Source organism: Gorilla gorilla, chromosome 7 (assembly GCF_029281585.2).
Source record: "Gorilla gorilla gorilla isolate KB3781 chromosome 7, NHGRI_mGorGor1-v2.1_pri, whole genome shotgun sequence".
NCBI classification, from domain to species: domain Eukaryota; kingdom Metazoa; phylum Chordata; class Mammalia; order Primates; family Hominidae; genus Gorilla; species Gorilla gorilla.
This window is the reverse complement of record NC_073231.2, coordinates 115,768,963-115,796,388: the sequence shown is the minus strand read 5'-3', so window position 1 is coordinate 115,796,388 and position 27,426 is coordinate 115,768,963. Positions and strand designations below refer to the sequence as shown.

The following is a 27,426-nucleotide window of genomic DNA, read 5'->3' as shown; positions in this document are numbered from 1 at the left end:
TTATACACATATTTTATCTGTGTATTCTCATAACTACCCCCTGAATATTGTAAAAGTACATGTCCATAAATATTTACTGAGTGATACACTTCTCATAGGGAAAACCAAGGAAAATTAACATTAAAAACCTCGCGGGCCGGGCGCGGTGGCTCACGCCTGTAATCCCAGCCGGGCGAGCGGATCATGAGGTCAGGAGTTCAAAACCAGTCTGGCCAACATAGTGAAACCCTGTCGCTACTAAAAAATACAAAAAATTAGCCGGGCATGGTGGCGGGCACCTGTAATCCCAGCTACTCGCGAGTAGAATCGTTTAAACCTGGGAGGCGGAGGTTGCGGTGAGCTGAGATCTCGCCATTGCACTCCAGCCTGGGCGATGAGAATGAAACTCTGTCTCAAAACAACAACTACAAAAACCTCATAACAGTATGGAGTGCAAAGGTTGCCTTTCTTCCAATTACAAGATAAAGTTCAAGTTTAATGAGTTCCTTAATAATGAAGGAAAGTGCTAAATAGAATAAGGAATAAGTCTAAAGGCAATTTTACTTCTAGTATTAATGAATCATATACACTCAAATGACAGCCACAGTTTTTAATGGTTCCATATGACTCCACCTTTTTCTATTAACATAAGGGAATTCTACAGAGCTGAGTAAGAAGTGTTTAATTGGAATTTTCAACTTCAATATTGGGTTCACATAACAGGTCCCAGAACATGATGAGCAGAGAACTTGAGATGCTTTTGCTCCACTGCTTCTAAATCTTGTTTATAAAAGTTTAATTTCAACGTAATTATAATAATTAATCTGGTGAACAATAAGTGTCCTGAGTCTATGCATTTCTTGATAATTCAAGAACAATTCAAAATGTCTTTGGTATATAGTAGTGACAAAGTGAAAAATCATTTAATGATCAATCCAATCGCCTATCTCCTTTGGAGAATGATGATTTAAAAAATCGAATTATTTAAATGTGAAATCACAGTCATATGTTGGTTATTGCTGATAAGTATAGTCATTTCTTAATTATTTGGAGCATATAATAGAAATGTTCATTTCTCAAAATTATTTGTAAAGAAGAGAAGAAAATGTCCAACAGTGATTTCTCATCATCACATTATTTTTATATCAATGCCCTTCAATGAATAAAGGCTTTGAGTCAAACAAATGTGTTCAAATCTACATCTACTATCTGTTTGACACTTGGAAAATTGTTTTAACACTCTGATCCTGGTTTCTCATCTGGAAAACCAAAATCATAATATTACCTTCATTGTTGGGTTATGTAAAATATAAAGGAAATGAGATAATGTTTGTAAAGTTCTTAACATAATGCCTATCATCTCGCAGGTTTTTAGTTAGGACCTTGGGGGTAGGGGGAAGTACAAAAAAATTCCTGAAATGTAACAATAATAAAAGTGATAAGAATGACACTGCACTATACATTTTACATGGATTATCTCATTTAAGTTTAAAACGATAACATAAAGTACTATTGTTATCCCCATTTTACAGATGAGGAAAGTGAGATTTACAGGGTTTAAGAAACTTGTTAAGGTCATGCAGCCTATAGAAGGCAGAACAGGGACTAAATACATAAAGGCAACAGCTATTATTATCATATTATTATCCTCACCATCACCGTCATCAACCCATCATGCTATCTGTGTAGCAGACTAGGCTATAAAAATGATTTCTTGGGTACTTCCAAAGATAATTGCCTTCCCTTGGAAGAAATCCAGAACAAGCCCACATTAAGCTAAATTCTGCATTAGAGTGGGCTGTCATACAGTTGGAAGGATTTATTCCAAGCGCCTAGAAGGCACATGAAAGATGAATAGATATAATTTGTCATATTTTCTTTTACCTTTAAACATATCCCAATGCAATGAAGGAAAAAAAGATAAAGCCATTTTGTTCACACACAAAGACATTTTTAAACATCATCACAATTGGTACATCTATCTGGTTGTCAGTTCCTGAGAAATCAAAGACAGAGCCAAAGATACGCATATCTCACACAAAACATTGTCTGCATTGTTGATGAATGATAAAAATTAAAGGAATTTAGTGTAAATGTATGAAACTACAGTGAAGGAATTAAAAATAAAAATCTAGATTTTACTTAAGTTGAATTTTATAAAGCTGTTTATTCAAAATTATCCATTAATTATATTTCCCAGGTCTATCTAATTATAAAAAAAGTTTGCAGTATTTTGGATATAAATTAATAATGAATGTACATTTTCCTAAAAAAATTTAATGACATAGCTGTGTAATTGTTTTAAACATTCATATTAGAGATAAGCATTAACGATTTCACAGAAATATTATAATATATTGTTCAAAAGTATCACAGTTAAACAGAATATAATATTAACATAAATATCCTCATGATTTCTTCAAAACCTAAATGAAGTGTTACATATTTTTAACAGTAGGATTTTCTAATAAGCTTAAAATGACTTTTAACTTTTATTTTCATAGCTGTTATTTAGATGATTAAAGTATGCCATGATTTTTCTTTTGATCTTATTTGTAACTTTTAAGAATATACACTATTCATTAATAAACTTAAAATACTCATAAAAATGGAAAGAATTAAAAATACTAGTTGTCGCTGGAGATTCCATATTCAAGTCAATACATGTAGAATTGATAGATGAAGCCAAAAGCAAATAGAGTATTTCATAACAAGAGTCTTAATGGAAAATCACTCGAATATAACATCTGATGACTAGGGAATATACCCAAAGCCTTTAGACTGTCGAGTTTTCACATTGCAGTACTGAGCAACCTCCCACATGACAATCACATTCCTCCTATGCTATGTAGAAATGAAATGGAAAGCAAGACCTCACCACCCCCAACTACTTATCAGCAGTTCTCCTTTGACATGCCTCAGGTTATACCTCAGGTCAGGATTAGGGCTAAAAGAAGTATCTTTCAAGTGGACATGTTTCCCTTCTTATTCTATGGTATGCTCTTCCTTGGAGTCTCTTACTAAAATCTGGGCCATCAAGGAAGGAAAATCAACAGATTTAAGGGAAAGGCACAGAGCACAGGTGGGGATTTGTATTACTCAAGACTCTATATTTTAAAAAGGGGTCATTTATATTTATATACTCCATGTTGACTAATCATCCCTCTAGTTATGATTGCCTTGATGAGTGTAAATTGCTATAACTACAATCAGTGCCCAATTGAAACATTTACGCTGTTAGCAGTTGAGATAGAGTCAGAAGTCAGAAAGGGCCTGTTTCAAGCCTTTCACATACCCCTTTACATATACACTATGTAAGGTAGAAAGTTACTTTCTTAGTGCCTATAAGCATCCAAGTTGAAATCTATAACTAAGGATTACAATGCTTACTTCATAGGATCATTGTGAGAAGTCAGATGTGTAGCAAACAGCCTGACTCTTAAGGAGAGGTTATTATAACTACTTCTACAGGACAACATTCATCATAACTGAGGTTCACTGGCTTAGTTGCAGGGGAGGAGACCTGGAAGCCTCAGTCATCTTTCACTAACCTCTGGTTACCTGTCCAAGATCTCTCTCCTCACCTAAAGCTGGCATTCTCCTTTGAATGCTTTCCTCTTTCCTCACCATAATCTGTAAAGCTAGTATAGACTTTCATTGCTAATCATGGTATGAATAAGCCTTAACAGAACTATGGCCTTTTGCTTTTTTTCAATACCTATATAATCTACAATTGAGATGCTGGAGGAGTTTTCTTGCTGTGCAGGGGAAAGCTCTGCTACATTAAAAAATAATAACGATACAGTACCTATACAGAATGAAGAACTATTGACTGAGATAATTCTAGCATTTCTGTATTTACTGTATGGAAGAGTTCTTTACGGAGAAAAGTTAACCAAATGGATGGCTGTCAAAAGAACCATGCTTATAAATATTATAGTTTAAAAAAGTTTATTGAAGTCCCCCATTTATTCTGAGGATTACTATAAGCTCCACAACAACAGAGATCTTGTCTATTCTTCATTGATATATTGCAAGTACCTTGAATAGTGCCAGTATATAGTGAATGCTCAGTAAACTTTTGTTGAAAGAGTGATGAAAATACCTCATTAAACTCCTGTCCTTCATTAGAAACTTGCAAACAAAGAAAATAAAAACAATCACACTGATTTATCAACAAAAAATAATGTTTCTAGCATTTTGTTTATGAAGGCAGCCTCTGACATGTAGTCCTGGGTTTGATTTGAACTGTGTGGCCCTTTGCAAATCACTTAATTTCCCTGTGCCTCACTTTTCCTTTCTGTAAAATGGATATATGCTACCTCATAGTGTTGTCATTATGATTAAATAAGGTACTGCATGAATAAAGAGCCTACAAATTTCCTGGCATAAAGTAAGCACCCATTAAATGTTGGGTGTTTTCATTAAAGCTTGAAATTTCACTGAGGAAGGCACTGAGACCCTCGAAGTAAATGATAGCTAGACGTCCCACAGCCAGTTGGCAAAGCTAGAACTAAACAGTCACGTTTCTGTCCAATCTATGAAAAAGCTTATTCTACTACATCAGGCTGCCTGCTTATGTCTTTACATATACTACCTAATATGTGTGTGTGTATGCTTTCTAATATATACTTATATAAGTGTATCCATAATATACGCTTTCCAATATGTATTCTATATATACATACTAGAAAACAACGAAGATGAGTGTGGTTCACTCTCTCTGGCAAAGACTTGAAAAATGCATGATTCTGAGATGCCTGCTGAAAATGTGAAAACCTTGAACCATGCCAAATGAAGCAGTTAATATAACTGCCCTAACCTCAAGTTTAGCACACTGAGTCCAGTTGGAAATTTTGCTCTGGAGCATTTACAAAAGCACAGATCCGGGGAAACGGGAATCAAATGCGGTAATTCTGCAAGTGTATTCAGGATGAATGTAATATTGAGTGTCACCGGGCACCTCACTACCCCCGCCCCCACCCCCGCCCCCACCCCCGCCGTCTCACCTCCCTCCCTTAGATCCTGCCACTCCCCTCTGCTGGTGGTGGAAACACTGGGAGAGTGGCTCTCAGAGCTAGAGCGGGCGGGGCGGACACGCTTAGCCTAAGCCCAGGGGCCAGGAGCCCGGAGGGAGGTGGAGGCGGGGCAAGGCAAGGCAGCAGGCGCTGGGTAGAGCTCAGCTGGAACACAGTTTCCCTCCTGGACCGGTCGAGTCAGACCTCACGTGTAGACTAAGAGGATCAAAGGAAGAGTACGTTACCTGCGGCGCCGGTTGTGCGCAGACCAGATGTGCCGGGAGCTGCAGGTGAGTCACTTGCTCTTCCCTCCCATCCCCACCTCCTCGCCCCGAGTCCAACAGGTTGGCTGGAGCGCAGCTTCCAGGGGCCCCGTGGGTACACTTCTAGTCTCACCTGGGCGCTGGCCTCGGCTTCTCCCTTTACCGAGGGAGGCCGTCGTTACTATTTAAATTCCTGCCCCAGCCCACGCTTGTTCTATTCCTTGTCTTTTTGGCTTTCCTTCTAAAATGAGAGCTCCGCTGTGCTCAGAACACCTGCTCTCCGGGAAACTTGTAGGGACAGAAATGGTTAAAAGGAAGGGTGCCTCAAAAAAGTGCCTCAACACGAGGTGGACCCTCGACAGGGTGAGAGCTGACAGTGACACTCCTAGTTCTTAGTGACCCACTGGGTCTTCCATAAAAAGTCATCATTAATTATTCTTGTTTCTCAACCAGGAGGTCAGAACCTAAGGGAGACGGCGGAAGAAAATGGAGCGTCAGTGATCATCAGACTAGAATGAGAGTGAATTGGGAGAAAATGGTGCGGCCCCCTCACCCAGAGAACCCTCCCCCACCTGCTCACACCCCCAGCGAACACCCCCGGGGAGGCCTATGAAGCAGCAGTAAAAGAAAAGGGAGGAATATAAATTCTCAAGTTGGAAGGGACCCGGTTACCACTTCCTTTGCTTTCTGAACTTTTTGTTTTGGTCTCCTGCGGGCAGGAGTGAGTCTCGCCATCCCCCTTGCTTGCTTGCTTGCTTGCGTTCAGCTAAAAGTCATCTTCTCTCCTCTTCGTCCTCCTCCGCCCCACATCTCCCTCCTTCCTCCCTTCCCCAACCCCTCCACCCACCAAGTAGCGAGTCATTCAATCTGTACACCTCCTGGGCTGGGAATCGCAATTGCGAAGTTGGGAGGCGGGGTGAACAACGTTTGGGAAGGGCCAGGGCGACCGGCAGTGTGCACAGGGACTGTGTGGGGCTTGGACCTCACCTGATCCTTTCTCTTAGCGCGACCCTTCCTCTGCTCCCAGTCTCCTCTTTCTGCCACTTGTGCGCTGCTTCCGCGCACTCGCGGCTCCCTAGCGGCAGGAGGAGGAAGGCTCACAGCGGGTGGAGAGGGTGCGCCAGGGAGAGGTAACCCCTTCGGGAGCCCGGGGAATCCCGGCCGCCACCAGGGGCCGTGCCACCGCCCTCGCGGGACCAAAGCTTCCGGCGTGTCCCCAACTTTGTGGCGCCCTCAGGCCGCGGCGACTGGGTTAGAGATGCCTTCCAGCGGCAGAGCGCTGCTGGACTCGCCGCTGGACAGCGGCTCCCTGACCTCCCTGGACTCTAGTGTCTTCTGCAGCGAGGGTGAAGGGGAGCCCTTGGCGCTCGGGGACTGCTTCACGGTCAACGTGGGCGGCAGCCGCTTCGTGCTTTCGCAGCAGGCGCTGTCCTGCTTCCCGCACACGCGCCTTGGCAAGCTGGCCGTGGTGGTGGCTTCCTACCGCCGCCCCGGGGCCCTGGCCGCCGTGCCCAGCCCTCTGGAGCTTTGCGACGATGCCAACCCCGTGGACAACGAGTACTTCTTCGACCGCAGCTCGCAGGCGTTCCGATATGTCCTGCACTACTACCGCACCGGCCGCCTGCATGTCATGGAGCAGCTGTGCGCGCTCTCCTTCCTGCAGGAGATCCAGTACTGGGGCATCGATGAGCTCAGCATCGATTCCTGCTGCAGGGACAGGTACCCCGGAGGCACGCGGCGGCTGGGCGGGGAGGCGGGCGCGGCAGAGAAAGAGAGGAAGGCACAGGTAGATTTGAGGCTTTACACAAGCTTCGCTGGAGCCAGGCCTAGCAATAAGGTGTGGCCACTTCTGGGCTGACAGGTGGGGTGGGGGTGGGGGACTGGAAAGCATCAACGCCAACTTTTGAATAGAACTTTTTGAATCTCTTTGTTCCCTTTTTTGAGTATGCTAATTTAACGTATAAGGCAAGGGACTTCAGGCCCACAATAAATATTTGGTGACTGAATAAATGAATCAGAAACGCCATGCTCCAAAAATGCATGCATAGGGATAAAAGATTTGGCACGCAGCATTATCACTTATCAAACCTAGAACACTGACTTTGAAAAACTTGAATGGAGAATTGTTTTAAATATAGAAGATAAACGGTTGGTCCCTTGATTGAATGATTGTGGAACTCTGAGGTTACCTTGCTATTACTACCATTTCTTCATGAATACATTTCCTTTACACACACAAAAAAAAGTTCCACCTGCCAAACATCTGTTCTTCTTACCAGAAAATGGGTAATAAAATGTATTAATCCAAAGTAGCTTTACTATGTATACACTTCTACTAAGAAAGTGTCATTTTAAAAATTATAATCCAGGCCGGTCGTGGTGGCTCACGCCTGTAATCCTAGCACTCTGGGAGGCCGAGGCGGGTGGATCACTTGAGGCCAAGAGTTCGAGACCCCCCCTGGACAACATGGTGAAACCCTGTCTCTACTAAAAATACAAAAATTACCCGGGGGTGGTGGTGCGTACCTGTAATCCCAGCTACTCAGGAGGCTGGGGCAGAAGAATCGCTTGAACCTGGGAAGCGGAGGCTACAGTAAGCCGAGATCACTCCGCTGCACTCCAGCCTGGGCGACAGAGCAAGACTCCGTCTCAAAAAAAAAAAAAAGGAAAAATAATCATAATCCTAAGGGAGAAATTCTGAATACTGTGGGTAAGACACAACCTAAGTAAAATATGAATTGACATTTTTCTGCATTTTGTTGAATGAAAAAGTCTGACCTCCCTGCCATGTTTAATTACTTCTGTATTTTAATAAAGTTAGACTAATCACCAAATTGTTTTCTCTAAAAGATACTTCAGAAGAAAAGAGCTGAGTGAAACTTTAGACTTCAAGAAGGACACAGAAGACCAGGAAAGTCAACATGAGAGTGAACAGGACTTCTCCCAAGGACCTTGTCCCACTGTTCGCCAGAAGCTCTGGAATATCCTGGAGAAACCTGGATCTTCCACAGCTGCCCGTATCTTTGGCGTCATCTCCATTATCTTCGTGGTGGTGTCCATCATTAACATGGCCCTGATGTCAGCTGAGTTAAGCTGGCTGGACCTGCAGCTGCTGGAAATCCTGGAGTATGTGTGCATTAGCTGGTTCACCGGGGAGTTTGTCCTCCGCTTCCTGTGTGTGCGGGACAGGTGTCGCTTCCTAAGAAAGGTGCCAAACATCATAGACCTCCTTGCCATCTTGCCCTTCTACATCACTCTTCTGGTAGAGAGCCTAAGTGGGAGCCAGACCACGCAGGAGCTGGAGAACGTGGGGCGCATTGTCCAGGTGTTGAGGCTGCTCAGGGCTCTGCGCATGCTAAAGCTGGGCAGACATTCCACAGGTATTCACATTTCATTGATGCCTTTTAATTTGCCATTGCATGTAAGCATTCGTTTTTTGACCACAGTACAAGGAAAGTAACGCTGAACTGATTCAAAATTACCAACTCCCATACTTTACCTGATCATGACCTCTAAGGAGATATTGGGAGGCAAAACATTGAAGTTGCTATCACAGGTATAGAGAAATGAGCTCTCACATACCTCCTCTCCGTAAGAGAAATGTTGAGAGACAATTTGACCATTTGCTAACCTCAGTTTATTTGAAACCATTACCCAGAAGATATACAAAAATTAAAGGCACTCTGCCTCTTCAAGGTTCTGGACAAAACAGGCATAAAGGACACATAAAAAGATACACATAAATTATATATGATATATAGGGACATAAGCCAATTTCTCTTAAGTATCCGAGAAGTGCTTGCCACATATGCTCCTTGGCAGAAGAGTAAAGTCAGCCCTTCAGAGCCTTCTCTGGCCATGCAGAAAGAGAAATGACTAGGTGCAGGTGGCCTTTCCAAAATTTTCAAAGAAGCAATGAAAATATTTTGCTTTGGGAGAAAGCAAAATAAACTAATTAAATGCTTTATCTAGTATCTGAAGGTTTTCTTGTCCCTAACCTGGGATGTATGAGAGAGGGGAATACAGAAATCCGTTAGTTTTTTGTGTGTCATAGAGCCTTTGAAAATCTAATATTTTCCTAGAAAAGTCTCCATATAACACACACACAAACACATAAGATACGTGAAAATTATAATCAGTATCAGTGAAAATCACAGGAACTGATTAAAAATCATTCTTGTATCCCCAACAGTAGTAGTTATCAGTGGCTGGCCTTGCAGCTGTCAGATATTGTGGAGTATATGAGTTTCCTTATGACATGCCTTAATAAAAATAAGAATCCCCAGGCAAGCTTGTTGAAATACAGCTTCTGGCTCCAACCCCCAGAAAGCCTGAGATCGGGTCTAGGAGCACATATTTTATAAATAATAAGTTCACCAGTGACTTTGATGTAGGTGGTTCTTGGACCAAACCTAGAGAAACACTGGAGTATGATGCCATATTAATTTTATATATGTTGATACAAATACATATTAGCACAAACAAATTGGCTAGAGATCACTATCCTTATTTTATTTCCATAGATATGTGCCCTGACTGACCACCTAAAAAAGGTTGATGGTAGTTGTCCTTCCTATAAATGTCGGGTGAAATTACTTCTGATATGTTTTTCTTCAACATTTCTCTGACAATTAGAACTTATTATAATATAATTTTGGTAGTGTATTTTCCTAGCTAGTCTCACATACCAGGAATTTGATAATGGGGTTTCCAACAACTTTTACAAGTACCACTCTTTGTTTTCTGACACAGATAATGGGATGCTTTCTTCAAGTATTTATAAACTCTTCACAAGACTCAATTTAAAAACACCCAGTAAAAACTACATTTTTTTCCAAAAGAAAGGAAAAGGAAAATAACAGTAATTTCCACAATGTCTCCTCTTCAAAGATTTTCTCCATTCTAAAACAAGTATAAAGTTTTAGTAAACCCTTAATTATTAAAAAATATGTGACTTGCATATTTGACAATTTTGCCTCAACACTACATTTATTAAAATGTAAACATAGATGACCTATTTCCCCATGTATTAATTATAAATTCAAATTGAGAGGTGTTATAGGATAATGGGTTTTTGGCCAGAAACTAGGTTTAAATCCTGGCTCTGTAGCTTTCTACTAGATAAGCTATCTCTTTATGCCTCAGCCTCCTCGTCTGTATAATGGCATAACAATTACCATGTCCCTCTTATATCCTTTCTTTTGAAGATTCTCTGAGTTAATAGAGATAACATGCTAGAAATTCCACCCACTTTGTTTTCCTTTACAAAATTGTTTTGAACATTTTGCCTTTAAACTAAAACAGTGTTCCCAGACAAATGCTATGCATCTCCTCATATGCTGTGAATTTATTTAAGGAACATAATTCCATGTAGACACATCAAGGCCAGTTTTTTATAAAAGTAAAGGTATTATAAAGGTATTCTGAAAGATATTCTTTTGAAGTTAAACTTCAAAATACTCAATGATCTTTAAAAATAGCTGGTTAATAATTCAAGAATATCTCAAAATTTGAAGAGCAAAATTCAAAATCCTAAGAGTATGATTAGTATGCTAATGCCTTTGAAATAGTCTCTAGTGAGTGAATAAAAACAAAAAATGATTCTAAGAGGTATTGTTTTGGACTTCTGGGGCAATATCATTTTGACATCACGTTGATATAATTTCAAAATGTGGACAAACTTTAATAACCACCTCTCTAGTATTAGGGAATAAATCTTATGGTTCATTCAAAGCCTGGTTCCATAATGGGCTTTTCTTTCTTTCTTTCTTTTTTCTTTTTTTGAGAGGGAGTCTCATTCTATTGCCCAGGCTGGATTGCAATGGCGTGATCTTGGCTCACTGCAACCTTCGCCTCCCAGGTTCAAGTTATTCTCCTGCCTCAGCCTCCCGAGTAACTAGGATTACAGGCACGCACCACCACACTGGGCTGATTTTGGTATTTTTAGTAGGGATAGGGTTTCACCATGTTGGCCAGGCTGGTCTCAAACTTCTGACCTCATGATCTGCCTGCCTCAGCCTCCCAAAGTGCTGAGATTATAGGCGTGAGCCACTGTGCCCGGCCCATAATGGGCTCTTACTCCCCTTAGGCCTAGTGTCTTCAGAGACGGAATTGGACTATCGTGGTTCTGTCTCCCTGGGGTTTAATAAATCCTCAGATCTAGGAATGGAAAAGCAGCCAATGCTTCATAAAGAGTAAATTCTCTAGTGGTTCCATTTCCCATACCTTTTTGCAATGGAGGAATATTCTGTATTCAGGTCTATGTTATTATAGGAAAGCAGAAATTTTATGTACTCAAGGGAGATAATTTCTTACAGCTTTGGTATTAAGGCCTAGGGTTTCAGTGGGTGTCTTGGGAGTTCAGACCTCCTCCTGACATACTGCTGAGAATGTCCCCTGAATATACATGTGATGTTCTCATGTCAATTTTATCACCAATGCCTAACTTGCTTCTGCTGCTTCACTTTGTTGCTATGGTGCCCATTGTTTACTTTTTCTGGCTTTCCTGTAATCAGGTTCCTGATTGTCTTAAACTTTACAAGGAAGGTGAGAAAAACAGACACATAAAATACAAGACAACATAAAACTGGCATTCGAAACAAGTGCTAAAATGATGCATTGAAATGCAGGTGTGACCAAATATGCCCTCCACATGCAACACCGCAAAGGCCTCTTATTGTACAGACTAAAGTACAAAACTCCTATCATACCACCCCTGCCTGCCTTCAGTCTTACCTCTCGCCTTCTTTTTAATAGTAGAAGTTCAATAATTCTATAGGTGAATTAATGAATCTAATTATATATTTCTCTCTAGCCTTCTCAACCTGGCCCCATCAACTAGACTGTGAACTTCCTGAGCACAAGGATTATGATTTAATCAACTTTGTATCCCCAGAACATTGCCCAGTGCTGGGGACATTTAAGTGTGCAGTGCAGTTTATGGGTGGCAGAGCAAGGAGGGAGAGGGGAGGGGAGGGAAGGAAGAGAGAGAAGAGGGATGCCAATGACTGACAGCATTTGTTCTGTTGCAGGATTACGCTCCCTTGGGATGACAATCACCCAGTGTTACGAAGAAGTCGGCCTACTGCTCCTATTTCTATCCGTGGGAATCTCTATATTTTCAACTGTAGAATACTTTGCTGAGCAAAGCATTCCTGACACAACCTTCACAAGTGTCCCTTGTGCATGGTGGTGGGCCACCACCTCTATGACTACTGTGGGATATGGGGACATTAGACCAGACACCACCACAGGCAAAATCGTGGCCTTCATGTGTATATTATCGGGAATTCTTGTCTTGGCCTTGCCTATTGCTATTATTAACGATCGCTTCTCTGCTTGCTACTTCACCTTGAAACTCAAGGAAGCAGCTGTTAGACAGCGAGAAGCCCTAAAGAAGCTTACCAAGAATATAGCCACTGACTCATATATCAGTGTTAACTTGAGAGATGTCTATGCCCGGAGTATCATGGAGATGCTGCGACTGAAAGGCAGAGAAAGAGCAAGTACTAGGAGCAGCGGGGGAGATGATTTCTGGTTTTGAATTAATTTTCAATTTATTTACAAAAGCTATGTACAATTAACTAAAATGATAAAGCAGTGATGTGGATTTCTGTATTCTGATGATGAGTCTCTTCAGAGTACTGCTCATCTTAATTAATTTTTGCTGATACATTGCTTCATCTACTAGAATATTTCACATCACCTATAACAACTGCACAGTGTTCTGACACATTTGAGTGTCCAAAATAGCCAATTAACACAACCAAATACAACCGGGCCAATATAAACATGTTTGAATTGTCAAATATAAAATAATGTTATTGCAATACATACAAAAAAGTTAAAGATTTTATGTATCACTAACATTAGAAGTTTTTTGCACCACTAATTTTTTAAAAATGGAAGGTAAACTGCATAGCCCAGAGAAAGATTAGTAAATATTTAAGAACATATTGAACAACTTTGCTATTTAAAGATATTATCCAAGTACATAAATTACTCCTTTATCAGTTAAAGCTATTGAATATAATACTTAGCTTTAAAAGAGAAAACCCTTATTTGATGGGCAGAGATTATATCCCTATCTTCTTTTTCGTGTAAACCACTGGTCACAAATGAACTGATCTCTGTATCCCATTATTACTATAAGAGGTGGGAATCCCAAAACTGCTTAGATTGCAGTACATGAGTCTACACAAAGACTTCAACAATTGCACATCTTCATTCTCCCAACTGAGTGTAGTATGTGGAGAATAAAACAGCATATTTCTTAGTATTTCATGAATATCAGATGGTCTTTAAATGTCTCTTTATGGATATATTGTTCATGTTATGGCTTCAAAATAATGAATATGTAAAAGTGAGGTAGTGAACATCCTAAATTTCTACACTGGAATTACTAAATAATCTTATTTCATAAAATGGGAAATATATGTTAAATGACATCACTGGATGAACTTGAAGATCTTTTACTTGTTAACAAAAAAATACTATGGACAGCTTTCTGATTGTTGGGGTAAATAGCAAATGTTCAAACTTTGCAGGCATTTTGACATTCATCATCATAACACAATTACTAGACATTGTATTATATAATTAAAGCCAAAACCTCTAAAGCTAAGAACTAGCTCATGATTCCCATTATTTTAGTAAATGAGATTCTACAACCTAAGAATAACAAGGAATGCATCACTTTAATACCTACATTTCCAATATAATAGAGCCCCCAAGGGGAAGAAAATTGGTTCTTGAGGAAAAAAAAATCTTATCACTTCATTTACAAAACACAGATAAGCATATTGAGTATATCTGTGGTATTAACATTTCATGGGGGTGAGATGTTAGGGAAAAAAGCCTAGAAGGCTCTTTGCCAGGGGTGAATGGTGATAAGAAATAAACATTGAGGACTGCTTTAATATATAGCTATAACATATTTCATAAACTCTATTTAAGACATCCTATTATGCTATGCACTACCAAGAAAGAAAGATGCCAGTCAATTGTAAGATGCCATTAACTGTAAAATGCATCCGGATTTCAGATATGTAAAAATTTAAAATAAGCACCTTAAAATCAATGAAATATCGCATGTACTACCTCCTGTTTTCTGGTATGCATGGTTAAGCTCTGAAAACATTTTCACTGATGGCATGAGTTTTAGATTGTGTGCTAAAGTACTTTAATTCATTTAACTTGTTTCCACTTCTCCTAAATATTATAAAAGGTTCAGGAGATATGAATATTAGTAAGATAAATATTTTACTTCTTACACACATACATGGGTGCTAGATTGTGGCACAGGGCCACTAGTCATAGTATAAATCCCTTCCACAATCTGAAGGGAAAGTAGAAGTTAGACACAGAAGGTAAACTTACTCCAGCTTTTCTAGAACTTTCCCTAATAACAACAGTTACTCTGATCCAGGACTATGCTCTGTATTCATCATGTATTATGCCATTTTATCCTCAAAATATCCCTATTATATAATTACTATTCTTATACTCTTCAAAATACATATTTTATATATTTATTAACTCAACAAATATTTATTAAGGATCTTTGGTGTTCTGGGGACTAGGGAGTCTTTCTCAAACAAGACTAGGTCCTGTTTTCTTGTAATTAATATTCTGTTCAAAGGTGTGTGAGGAAAAGACAGCAAAACTGAAACATTAAAAGGTATAAACTTGCCTAAATTCACACAGGCTATAGACGGCAGAGCCAGTGCTGAATACCAATCTGCCTGACCCTGAAAACGACACTCCTAAAAGTCAAATTGCAGATTTCATTCTTCCTACACAAGCTCTGCATAGAAATTTATTTTTTAGGCAGGCAAGCCAACTTCTTGTGCATGGAGAAGTTCAATATGCCTTAAGTAAAATATCAGCTTATTCTCAGAGGTGGAATGGTGCTTTTAAGAAAAGGCTGTGGTGACACCTTATAGTCATTATTAGATTAAAAATATATTATCTTTAGAGTAAATAGTAGTTGGAAAATTAAAAAATTAAAAACTATGTGTATACATATGTATATATGTTTTTATCATGGAGGAACCTAAACATCTTCTCTACAAATGTGCTGTTAGCTATATAAATGTTGTCAAGATGTAGGTATTCAGAAAGAAGTTTTAAAATATCATTGCTTACTCAATTTTGCTGTTAAATAAAATATCATTTTATTTATTCAATGAATGTATATATAAGCAAACCAAATTTCATTTAAGTAAAAAAATCAAGGCAGGAACTCTGCCAATTTTATATCCCATTATTTTAAAACAGTAAACACTTTTTAAACATCTAAGAATTATTGTTATAAAACAATATTTAATTTTTTAAAATATAAAATAATTGAATTATTGTCTTTCTCTAAGCTATTTAGAGAACACTACTTTCTTTGTTTTGTTTTGGTTTGGTTTTTTGAGACGGAGTGTCGGTCTGTCGCCCAGGCTGGAGTGCCAGTGGCGCGATCTCGGCTTACTGCAAGCTCCACCTCTTGGGTTCACACCATTCTCCTGCGTCAACCTCGCGAGTAGCTGGGACTAGAGGCGCCCGCCACCACGCCTGGCTAATTTTTTGTATTTTTAGCAGAGACGGGGTTTCACCGTGTTAGCCACTTTCTTTGTTAATTAAACTGTTATTTTAAGTTCAGGGATACATGTGCGGGTTTGTTATACAGGTAATCTTGTGTCATGAGAGTTTTTTTGCACGGATTATTTCATCACCCAGGTATTAAACCTAGCACCAGTTAGTTATTTTTCCTGATTCTCTCCCTCCTCCTACCCAGCACCCTCTGATAGGCCCCAATGTGTGTTGTTTCCCTCTATGTGTTCATGTGTTCTCATCATTTAGCTCCCACTTATAAGTGAGAACATGTGGTATTTGGTTTTCTCTTCCTGCATTAGTTCGCTAAGGATAATAGCCTCCAGCTCCATCCATGTCCCTGCAAATGACATGATCTCATTCTTTCATATGGCTGGATAGTACTTCATGGTGTATACATACATTTTCTTTATCCAGTCTGCAGTTGATGGGCATTTAGGTTTATTCCATGTCTTTGCTACTGTGAATAATGCTGCATTGAACATACGTGTGCATGTATCTTTATAATAAAACAATTTATATTCCTTGGGTATATACCTATTAATGGGATTGCTGGATCCAGTGGTATTTCTGTTTTTAGGTGTTTGAGGAATTGCCACACTCTCACATGGTTGAACTAATTTACACTCCCAGTATCTGTGTATATGCATTCCAATTGCTCCATAACTTCGCCAGCATCTGCTTTTTTTTTTTTTACTTTTTAATAATAGCCATTCTGACTAGTGTGAGATGGTATCTCATTATGGTTTTGATTTGCGTTTCTCTAATGATCAGTGATATTGAGGCTTTTTTTCATATCATTGTTGGCTGCATGTATGTTTTCTTTTGAAAAGTGTCTGTTCGTATCCTTTGCCCACTTTTTAATGGGATTATTTTTTTCTTGTAAATTTGTTTAAGTTTCTTATAGACGCTGGAATATTAGACTTTTGGAGATGCATAGTTTGCAAATATTTTCCCCCAATCTGTAGGTTGTCTGTTCACTCTGTTGATAGGTTCCTTTGCTCTGACAAAGCTCTAGAGTTTAATTAGAACCCATTTGCCAATTTTTGCTTTCGTTGCAACCACCTTTTGTGTCTTCATCATGAAATCTTTGCCTGTTAGAACTACTTTCAGACATTTAAATGCATATAGGCAATGCTTAAGTACCTAAAAAAGCAATTTTAAGAAATTACTGAGGTATCTCTATTAAGAGTGACATATTCATATTTTATTTTATGTATATATTATTTCTATAACATACAAGAAATTGTTGCATTTATCATTTTAATGCAAAGTAGTATCAAGTATAATGAATTAGATGCACAAATAACTGAGGTAGGAATCTCAGTTCTGTGTTTTAATGTGGAATTCTTATGCTTATTAAAATATTTTGATTAGCTGTTGCAGAAAATATATATGCTGACCAAATTTATCTAAGCAAAACATTGTCATTGGATAAGCTTAATACTTTGAGAAATATTTTTACTGATACATTATGTTAACAAGAAAAGTCTCTTCTTTTGAAATATTAGCCATTAATAACTGTCTTATGAATCCTTCAGTTCAGATCCAACAAGATATTGGATAGCAGGCAAATGATGTGTTCTGATGATTTCCTTCATGATTTTTCTTTGCAAAGCATCACCACCCCAGAACTCTCTCCAAGCCATACTAATATAAGGAAGACAAATGTCACACAGGGAGAGCTTTACTCATCAACAGGCAGTTGCCTACATGGTACATTTTTAGGGACGATAGGAAAACCTGGATACTCACCATCCTTATGTTCTCACTGTGCTTATATTATATTATATTATATTATATTATATTATATTATATTATATTATATTATAATCACTCCCTTGCTTGCCTTTTCAACTCTAGTGCCCCTTTCTTCCTTCCTGGTATTAAATTGGCAATACCCTGACCCTAATTAAATTCAATCCAATGCTTTCTTGTGCCTGCCCTTGTAGAGCAGATCATGCCCTACAAAGAAAAACACAATGCCTGCAGACTGCTCTCACTTTACATTCATGCCTACAACCCCAAATGGGTTCTTAAAGCTTCCAGGCAATCTCATACGGCAATTCCTGAGTCCATTCACTATCCGGAGACAAGTAAAAACCTCTAACACCTCCCTTGGATTCCGCTTTTACTCAGAAAATAGAATCAGAAGAGATTTTTTAAAAAAGAGTCATCACCCACATTTATCCACCTACCTCCATCTGTGCCTATTAACTCTGCCTTTCCTCACTTTACGAGGGTTGGATCGTCCATCCACACTTTATCTCGGACTCCAGGACGTTGCTACAGAGAGCTTTTCTCCTCTTCTTACTGTATTATCAAATTTTCCGCTTCCTACTTCCTGTCAGCACGCAAACATGATTTTTTTCCCATCTTAAAATTAAAAAAAAAAAAAACGTCAAAATTCCTTGAATCTATTTCATCCTCTAGAATAGAAAACATCGAATTCTCTTCTCTTTTTTTATGGCAAAACTCTTTGACAGCAGTATCCATACTCACTCTCTCCCTTTGTATATTCACTGTTTATCTTCTCATTCTTTCTGGAAAATTCACATAAGTCTACCACCCCTACAACTCCTGTAAAACTTTTCCTTAAGGTCAGCAGTGAGTCCATCATTGCCAAATCCAATCATTTCTTAGAACTCATATTGCCAGATTCATCAATAGCATTTTGCAAGATTAATTACAGATTCTTCCTTAAAACAATTCCTTTACTTGACTTCCAGCCCTTCATGCCTTCCTAATTTAATCCCCACTTCACTGTTCAGTCATCTTTTCTAATTGAGGTCATAAATCAGAGCTTAATCATCAGTCCTCTTCTATGCTTCATTTATTCTGCTCCCTTGACAAAAATCATCTGATTTCATGGCTTACGTATCATTGATTCTCGGTCAATTCCCAAATTCCTACATCCAGATTAGAACTTTCCTCTCACTTACTGTATTTCTAGATTTGTGAACTAACTGCTTATTCAAAAGATGTCTAATAAACATCTCGCAATTTGCATATCCAATATCAAATTATTTATCTTTTCCCCAAACTCTAAGTTCAAGTCCTCTGAGAGGCAGATGCCAATACAGGTGATTTTTACAATATTGATTATGTGCAAGATATTTACTTGTGGAAAAATGGTTACGAATAATAAAGAGAAGGAATCTTGAGAAGGTGGGAAGAATCTTCAGACCATGATGAATGTCTGACAGCTATGAAGAAGAGGGAGAAGGAGGACAATTGGGGGGGAAAAAAAACACTGATTACATCCCATTCCTAAGAAACTTCAGCCAGTTTGATGGAGAACACTTGAGAAAAAGTAGCCCACTAAGGAGTCCTACTTTTTTTTAGAAATGGGACTATTGGCACATCTTGGAGATATTACAGGTTAATTTCCAGACCACCCACAATAAGGAGATTATCACAACAGAGTGAGTCACACAAATTGTTTTGATTTTCCATTGCATATATAATTGTGTTTACACTATATTATAGCATATTAAGTGTGCAATAGCATTAGGTCTAAAAAACAATGTATTAACAATTTGAAAATATTTTATTGCTAAAAATGCTAATAATCATCTGAACCTCAGCAAGTTGAAATCTTTTTACTGATAGAAGGTCTTGCTTTAATATTGACGGCTGCTGACTGATTAGGGTGGTGGTTACTGAAGCTTGGGGTGGCTGTGGCTATTTCTTTAAATAAGACAACAATGAAGTATGTACATTGATAATTGACATTTTCTTTCACAAAGAATTCTCCATAGCATGAAATACTGTGTGATAGCATTTTACCCACAGTAGATCTTCTTTCAAAATTGGAGTCAATCCTCTCAAACCCTGCTGCTGCTTTATCCTATATCTTTGTAATATTCTGAATCATTTGTTGTCATCTCAACAATATTCACAGCATCTTTGCCAAGAGTAAACTACAACTCAAGAAACAACTTTCTTGCTGCTCATCTATTAGAAGCAAATACTCATCCATTCAAGCTGTGTCATGAGATTGCAGCAACTCAGTCACATCTTCAGATATCACTTCTAATTTGAATTCTCTAGCTATTTCCACCCCATCTGCAGTTAGTTCCTCCACTAAAGTCTTGAACCCCTTAAAGTCATCTATTAGGTTTTGAATCAACTTCTTCCAGTCTCCCATCAAAATTGATAGTTTGACCTCCTCCTATGAATCACAGATGTTCTTAGTGGCATCCAAAGTTGTGAACTTTTTCTAGAAGGTTTTCAAATTACTTTGCTCAGACCCATTAGAGGAATCACTATAACAGCTATACCCTTATAAAATGTATTTCTAAAGTAATAAGACTTGAAAGTTAAAATTACTCCTTGATCCATGGGATATAGAATGAGTGTTGTGTTAGCAGGAATAAAAACAACATTAAACTCCTTGTACATCTCCGGCAGAGTTCTTGGGTGACTAGATGCATTGTTAATGAGAAATAATATTTTGAAAGGATTTTTTTTTTCCTGAGCAGTGGGTCTCAACAGTGGGCTTAAAATATTCAGTAAGCCATGCTACAAGCCGACATGTTGTCATCCAGGCTTTTTTGTTTCACTTATAAAGCATGGCAAGAATAAATACAGCATAATTCTTAAGGGCCCTACAATTTTTCATATGGTATATATGTACTGGCTTCAACTGAAGATCATCAGCTACACACATACAAAGATAGCCTGTTTTTTGAAGCTTTTAAGGCAGGCATTAATTTATCCTCTTTAGCTATGAAAGTCCTAGATAGCATCTTTTTCCAATGCATGCCTATTTCATATATATTGAAAACCTATTGTTTAGTGTAGCTACTTCCATCAATTTTCTTTGCTAGACCTTCTAGATAATTACTGCAGCTTCTATATCAGCACTTGATGCTTCACCTTGAACTTTTATATTAAAGTTTTTAAAGTTTCTGGAGACAGTTTTTTTCCTTAAACCTCATCAGCCAAACTCTGTTAGCTTCAAATTCTTCTTCTGCAGATTCCTCACCTTTCTCAGCCTTCATAGAATTGAAAAGAGGGAGAGCCTTGCACTGGATTAGGCTCTGGCTTAAGGGAATGTTGTGGCTGGTTTGATCTACCTAGACCACTAAAACTTTCTCCATATCATCAATAGGCTGTTTAACTTTCTTATCATGTGTGTGTTCACAGGGATATAATTTTTAATTTCCTTCAATAGTTTTTTTCTTCATGTTCACAACCGGCTAACTTTTTGGCACACAAGGCCTAGCTATTGGCCCATCACAGCTTTTAACATGCCTTCTTCATTAAGCTTAATCATCTCTAGCTTTGGACTTAAAGTGAGAGATGAATAGTTAGGTCCTTTTAGGGTTATTAATTGGCTAATTTTAATATTGTCATTTCCTCAGGCCTAAGGAGAGGAAGAACGGCTGGTCGGTGGAGCAGTCAGAATGCACACATTTATTAAGTTTGCCATCTTATATGCATGAGGTCTGTGGAGCCTCAAAACAATTACAATAATAACATCAAAGGTCACTTACCAGAGATCACTGTATTAGATATAATAATAATTTTAAAAATTGAAATATCGTGAGAGTTACCAAAATTGGACACAGAGACCTGATGTGATCACATGCTGTTGACATACATGCAAAGCTCAATAAAGCAAAGTGCGATAAAATAAGGTATGCCTCTACACTAATACTCCAAAAGGTCTACAGCTCAGGCTGTCAGTCAATTATACTTCATTCAGCAGGAGATATGAAAAGTACCTTTTTATTGCCACCACAGGTAATCCATAGAGCTAATGCAGGTTCAGAAGTAGCCCCACCACGAATCCCATGGACTCTTCTGAGAGGAAGCTTAGTAAAAGAGCTGGCGAAATAAACTAGAGCCCTCATTGTTGCAGTTAGTCTCTGGACAGCAGCTTGTGGTCATTTGCTCCTTCTTCCACTGTCCACAGTACTCCATCAAAGCACATAATTGCTTCCACTATACCCCAGCATCCTAAAAAAGTTAGAAAGAAAATTTTAGCCTGCCTATATTAACCTCAGAGAATAATTTTACATGCTAGAACACACTTTTTATTGTGTACTAAAGCACAGCATAGTTTTCCTGCACAAGATTGTCATTGTCATGCTATTTACCTTTATTATTGAACAAAGAAATGGCATGAGTAAAAGTATTTCAGGGGGAGATTTTACAACTATCTAAATCTCATTTTTTTTCTTTTCTAAACTGGTAACATCTCACCCAGAGAAATACTGTTTCAATGGACACTAGTAATAATCCAATGACTGAAAAATAATTTCATGTTTACAAATTAACTTCTGGAAGGCCATTGAGATAAATAAATATATTCACTTTCAATAGCATGATGCAACTTAATTAACTAACTTATGGATTTCCTTCTCAAGTTAATTGGCAGTTCTTCCAATTATATGAAACCTTGCTTTACCTTCTTTAGAAAACTATGGTCTAAGAGGTTTGGTAAATAAAAAAGTTAATTTTAATGCACATACTTTCTACATTATTCTGTTGCCCAATACCCAAATTGTTTCCAAAGAAGTAGTAATTGAACTAAAGAAGATTTGAGAAGTCAGGAATGTGCATGTAAACATACGCAGCACAAGAGAAATGAAAACTTTTGGTAACAAATGGAATTTTAAAATCATAGTAGGGAAAATGTCCCTTGACATATCTCAATAGTCATCTCAAACTTCACACTGGATATTTAGATAGAATTTCAGTCATCTACTTAAGTAAGAAAATCAAGTCTTTCTTAACAAGTAATTTAAGTTTCTCTAAACCAGAACTATTTTTCTGAAACCCTGTCTTTATACATGTCTCTGCTGTACAGAAAATGTTTTAGTTTAAGTGGTCTATAATTATTGTCAACTAATTCTAAATGGTACATGTGAAAATAAAAGACAGTTACAGTTGCCATGGAAACTATACTTCGTAGGAAATTTATTTCAACGAGTCTTTCTTCTAAAATTAAAAAAAAAATTTACAAACAATAATACAACTCTGACCACAAGCTGTCAGGAAAAGAAAAAAAATGAATGAAAAATGTAAAAATGAAATAATTCTTCCACTGTTAGCTGAACTTGTAGCTTCTTTCCTCATACAAGCTTTATTTATTTAGTTAGTTTTCTTTAAGATTTTAACCAAAGAAAGTAACTACTCCCTGAAAAAAACCTCTAAGTATAACAGTACAATTTGTTATATAATTTTAATGACAGAATATCTAATTTTGTGATAATAATTTTAATAAATGTATTATCAAAAGATATTTAACAAATCCTTCTAATTTAGTATGCCTCAACTCTCCCTTTTCAATAAAATATCCTATATTATTTTTTACACAGGCTAATAAAATATGCAAAAGAAATAACCTAAATAAACCAATTTGTTTGATTTCAAAATCTGCAATCCATGGACAAATAGGTCCTATCTCTTCACTAAGCATCTATCTTATTATATTGTAAATAAATCTTCAGAGAACTTTCAGCAAGTGTATCTTATAATTCAGTTAGAAAAATCATTTCTCACATATTGCTGACATTTATTTTCCAGAACTGTTCTTCAGAGCACAGAGCAAGACTTTTTCTTTTAATTTTATATGACACCCTTTTAAGAACATTGTACATGTTCAAAGAGAGGGGCTAGTTAATTGGTACAGATATGAATAATACATGATCTAGAAAAAAAAGAATTGTGGCAAAATGTGTCCAATTCATATTGGAACTGGCCAAGACAGTATAATAACAGTCTTTTTCTATCTTCTTTTAAATTTTGAAGAAAAATTTTGTAGATCAAACAATGAATAATGAAATGAAGCAATCATACATATTGGAGTCACATAAAAGTAATTTTTATAAAACAAACACTGGAGCTGTTTTGATACCTGTATAGTAAAGGTATAATTCTGTGTTATTTTAATAATAAGGAAAAGTTTCTATTAGAAGTAATTACATGGCTCTTACTCCAAGATTTGGAAACAGCTTGAATTATTTTAGCATACACAGCATGCTATTTTTAAAACTGCAAATCAAAGGGAATTAATGGGCTATAAAATATATTTGAGCTGTGACTACTGCCTTTAAAAAATGGAGCTGAAATAAAATGGAATGGGTAGAATAGAACAGAATAGCATAGAATGGGATAGGATGGGAAGGAATAGGCTGTATAGCATAGCATACAATAGAAGATATTAATTTGCACCTCACAACTTCTAAGCAAAAACTGAAGACATTGCAAAAAGCATTGCAGTAAGTTTGTGAAGGGATTTGGAAAGGGACATGCAGGGGATGTGCTCAAAGCACGTATTGGCTAGGAGAGGATAACTTTATCTTATGTATTGATTATATGGTATATGATTTTGACTGTCATTATAACTGGGGTGTTCAGATTTCACAGTTCAATTTTATATCAACATATTGCAGTGGGTTCTAAGGTAGGATAAGTAAATTTAACCTGCTATTGGCCAAAAAAAAAAGGATATCTGATACAACAGTCTTTATATTTATGGTAATAGAAATATGTTAATTTAATTGAAACAAATTACCCATAAAATAGATTGCTTTATTATCCTAAACAATTATAATGAGACTTATAATTTCTGATTCAGCATGTAAGGAGCTTGGAAGTCACCACTGTGTCCCAACAACAAATAAAAAGCTGAATATACAGAAAAATCAACAACTCTCCTTGCATTTGTAAGAGAGGCAAGGACATAGGGCTAACTGCTGCTCCCAAAATTGGAGAGACAGGCAAAGACAGGCAGTCACATCCTACTGGAGCAAAGACTCATCACTGGAAACTACTGCAAGAAACAGTCCTGGGGTAGGAAAATCTGAACTGTAATTGATGAATTGCTGAAGACTCAATGTGGACACATCTGAGTGGGGGGAGGGGGGAGGGATAGCATTAGAAGATATACTTAATATAAATGACGAGTTAATGGATGCAGCACAACAACATGGCACATGTATACATATGTAACAAACCTGCAAGTTGTGCACATGTACCCTAGAACTTAAAGTATAATTAAAGAGAAAAAACAAAACAAATAAACAAACAAAAACTCCAGGGGGACCCTGTCATGGTGGGAAGGGGAACACAGTGCTGTAAGATTTAACTCCAGGAGAGAAATCAAATTCTCACAGTAAATATCAGAGAACAATCCCCTCATGCTTTGGGCAGGGAGAGGAAAAATGAAACCATGTTTAAATACTAATACATCAGAGCGCTCTGTTCTTAACAAGGCCTGCCCTCAAGAGAATTAGTTTACCAGAGCCTGATTTGCTGGGCTATTCTTAGAGCCTAACTTACCGGTGAGAAGGGAAATACCCAACTCTAGTCCACTCTAGTAATCCTGTTCCACCAAAGGGTTGGGATAGGATGGGTGGCAAGCTGAGAAACACTTGTGAAGATAACAGTCAGAGGCATAAGGTTACTAAAAGACTAATACATAATCACAGCACAGTACAATGATTCCCCTCCCCCACATCATAACACCACATTACTAAAGGCCTATTTACTGTAGTTCCTTTTACCCAGTACACGATGTCTGGCTATCAAGATAAAACTACAAGGCATACCAAAATACAAAAAAACAAACAGACAAAAAAAAGCAATTTGAAGAGACATAGCAAGCATCAAAACCAAACATGAAAAGGATGTTGGAACTATCAGGCCAGTAATTTAAAACAACTATGATTAACATACTAAGGACTCTAACAGATAAAGTAGATAGCACACAAGAACAGATGGGTGATGTTAGCAGAGAGATGGAAATCTACGGATGAACCAAAAGGAAATGCTAGGGATCAAAAACAACCGTAACAGAAAATTTTAAAATGCCATTGATGGACTGATTAGTAGACTGGATATAGCTCAGAAAAGAATCTTTGTACTTCAGGATATATCGATAGAATGTTCAAAAACTGAAAAGCAAAGAGAACAAGGACTGGAAAATGTACTAGTTAATGTAATAAGACAAGAAAATAAGGCACACACAGTAAAGTTCGAACACACAGGGGAAGTTCAAAATGGCTGACTAGAAGCAGCTAGTGTGTGCCACTCTCATGGAGAGGAAACAAACTGGAAAGTAAATACTAACTCTTAAAGTAGATCACTTAAGAAATTATGTTAGGATTGATCAAGGGAGCCAGGGGACATAGACAACAGAGACGAGCGATGTTGGGCAGTCACCCACCTGGGACCAGCATGGAGCCAAGAGAAGCTCCCTAACACAGGGAAAGGGTGAAGGAGTAAGAATCCCCAGATGATTCACATGCCCTACAGGGACCTGTGCAATCCTGGGAATGAGAGAACCAGTTTTAGCACCCTGGACCTCTAGACAGATACAGAGATCCACATGGAGTTTTTTGCAGAGGCACCACTCAAAATCACAGGAAGCCTCACAGGTCTTGTATCCCTGGGCAGCCCAAAACCAGCTGCCATAAGCCCTGATGGAGGCCATAGTCACGGTGCCAGGAAGAAGTCAGACTGCTCCACTTCTTGCCAGACAAGGCTCAGCTCCTGCTTCCAGCAAAGTAGCCCCACCCCTTCATGAACTCCGCCAACAGGCACAGCTCTCTGTTCCCCCAGGAAAGACCTGGAGGTCAGTCTGTGCCACTCCACCCACTCCTGCTGCTGCTAACTAGCTGGGACAGACTCACAGGCTTGGGCTTCCAGCACAGTGGCCCCGCCCCTGCTTGAACGCTGCAGCTGGGCACAGCTCTGTGTTCCCCTGGGAAACACCCAGGCAGCAGATTGTGTGACTGCCCCCCACCTCACCCTGCCACTGCTCCTAGCAGGCAAGACTTGCCCATTTGGGTGGTGCCCATGCAGGGGAGGAGCCTCCATTCTCAGAACACAGAGAGGTGAGATGACCTGGTTTGTGGGCTGGCCAGGGAACAGGGCATGCCTCCTTTCTCTGGAAGGGAATAGCCTGTCTGCCAGCTGTGACCTCTGCCTGAGAAAGTCCCCAGGCCTGGAACACCTAACAAAGGAAACACGGGTATGGCACCAGTGATTGGGGAGGGGCTCCTCTGATGCCCAGTAGTGGATCTGGTGAGGGCATCGTCTCTCTCTTCCCACTATCAAAAAGCACTACTATGGATGTGCTGAAATACAAAATTGCTGCCTAAGAACTGCCAGCCATTACTCTTAAGCACCATCTACTGGATTTCAGCCCAAATTACAACACCAAAAATATTTCGCTATTAAGTAAAATAAGTGTTACTTCAATTAAAAAAAAATAACATATTTTGGCAGTGTACAAAGCCTGTGAAACCTATCGCAAAAATCCAGCCATATATAAAGGATCCGGTACAGAGATTTAGCAAACTGAAAACACCCACAAACAAAGCTAGCTGATTCTAATTCATCTTACATCATAAAGGAACACCAGCCCTCTCAGATGAGAAAGAATCAGTAGAAGAATTCTTACAATTTAAAAAGCCAGAATGTCACTTTATCTCCCAATGAACACAATATCCCCAAGCAATGGTTCTTAACCAGATTGAAATGACTGAAAGGATATACATAGAATTCAGAATCTGGATGGTAAGGAAGCTCATTGAGATGCAGGAGAA

The 27,426-nt window shown here is 38.4% G+C and overlaps 1 protein-coding gene and 1 long non-coding RNA gene across 5 annotated transcripts in view; one reads left to right on the top strand and one right to left on the bottom strand.

The window, feature by feature from the left end:
* Positions 1-6,326, bottom strand: part of LOC134759115 (uncharacterized) — an 891,009-nt gene extending 884,683 nt beyond the window's left edge. The window contains exon 1 of one of the 4 annotated variants that reach the window (XR_010135030.1): positions 6,248-6,326. This is a non-coding gene — a long non-coding RNA (uncharacterized lncRNA). Of the gene's footprint in view, positions 1-5,242; positions 5,674-6,247 lie in introns of those variants that run through there. The other 3 variants (XR_010135028.1, XR_010135029.1, XR_010135027.1) reach the window with 3 other exon arrangements.
* KCNV1 (potassium voltage-gated channel modifier subfamily V member 1) lies at positions 5,033-16,403 on the top strand. Its single transcript, XM_004047449.5, has 4 exons — positions 5,033-5,287; positions 5,714-6,979; positions 8,111-8,640; positions 12,292-16,403. Exons 2-4 carry the CDS (start codon positions 6,519-6,521, stop codon positions 12,801-12,803), a joined length of 1,503 nt encoding a protein of 500 aa, XP_004047497.1. The 5' UTR covers positions 5,033-5,287; positions 5,714-6,518; the 3' UTR covers positions 12,804-16,403.
* Positions 16,404-27,426: the final 11,023 nt, after the last annotated feature.

Bases quoted from the DNA above. Each gene is read 5' to 3' on its own strand.
- KCNV1 (XM_004047449.5), top strand. From the start codon at position 6,519: ATGCCTTCCAGCGGCAGAGCGCTGCTGGACTCGCCGCTGGACAGCGGC. The intron at 6,980-8,110 runs GTACCCCGGAGG...TTTCTCTAAAAG, and splicing joins GATTCCTGCTGCAGGGACAG to ATACTTCAGAAGAAAAGAGC. The intron at 8,641-12,291 runs GTATTCACATTT...GTTCTGTTGCAG, and splicing joins GCTGGGCAGACATTCCACAG to GATTACGCTCCCTTGGGATG.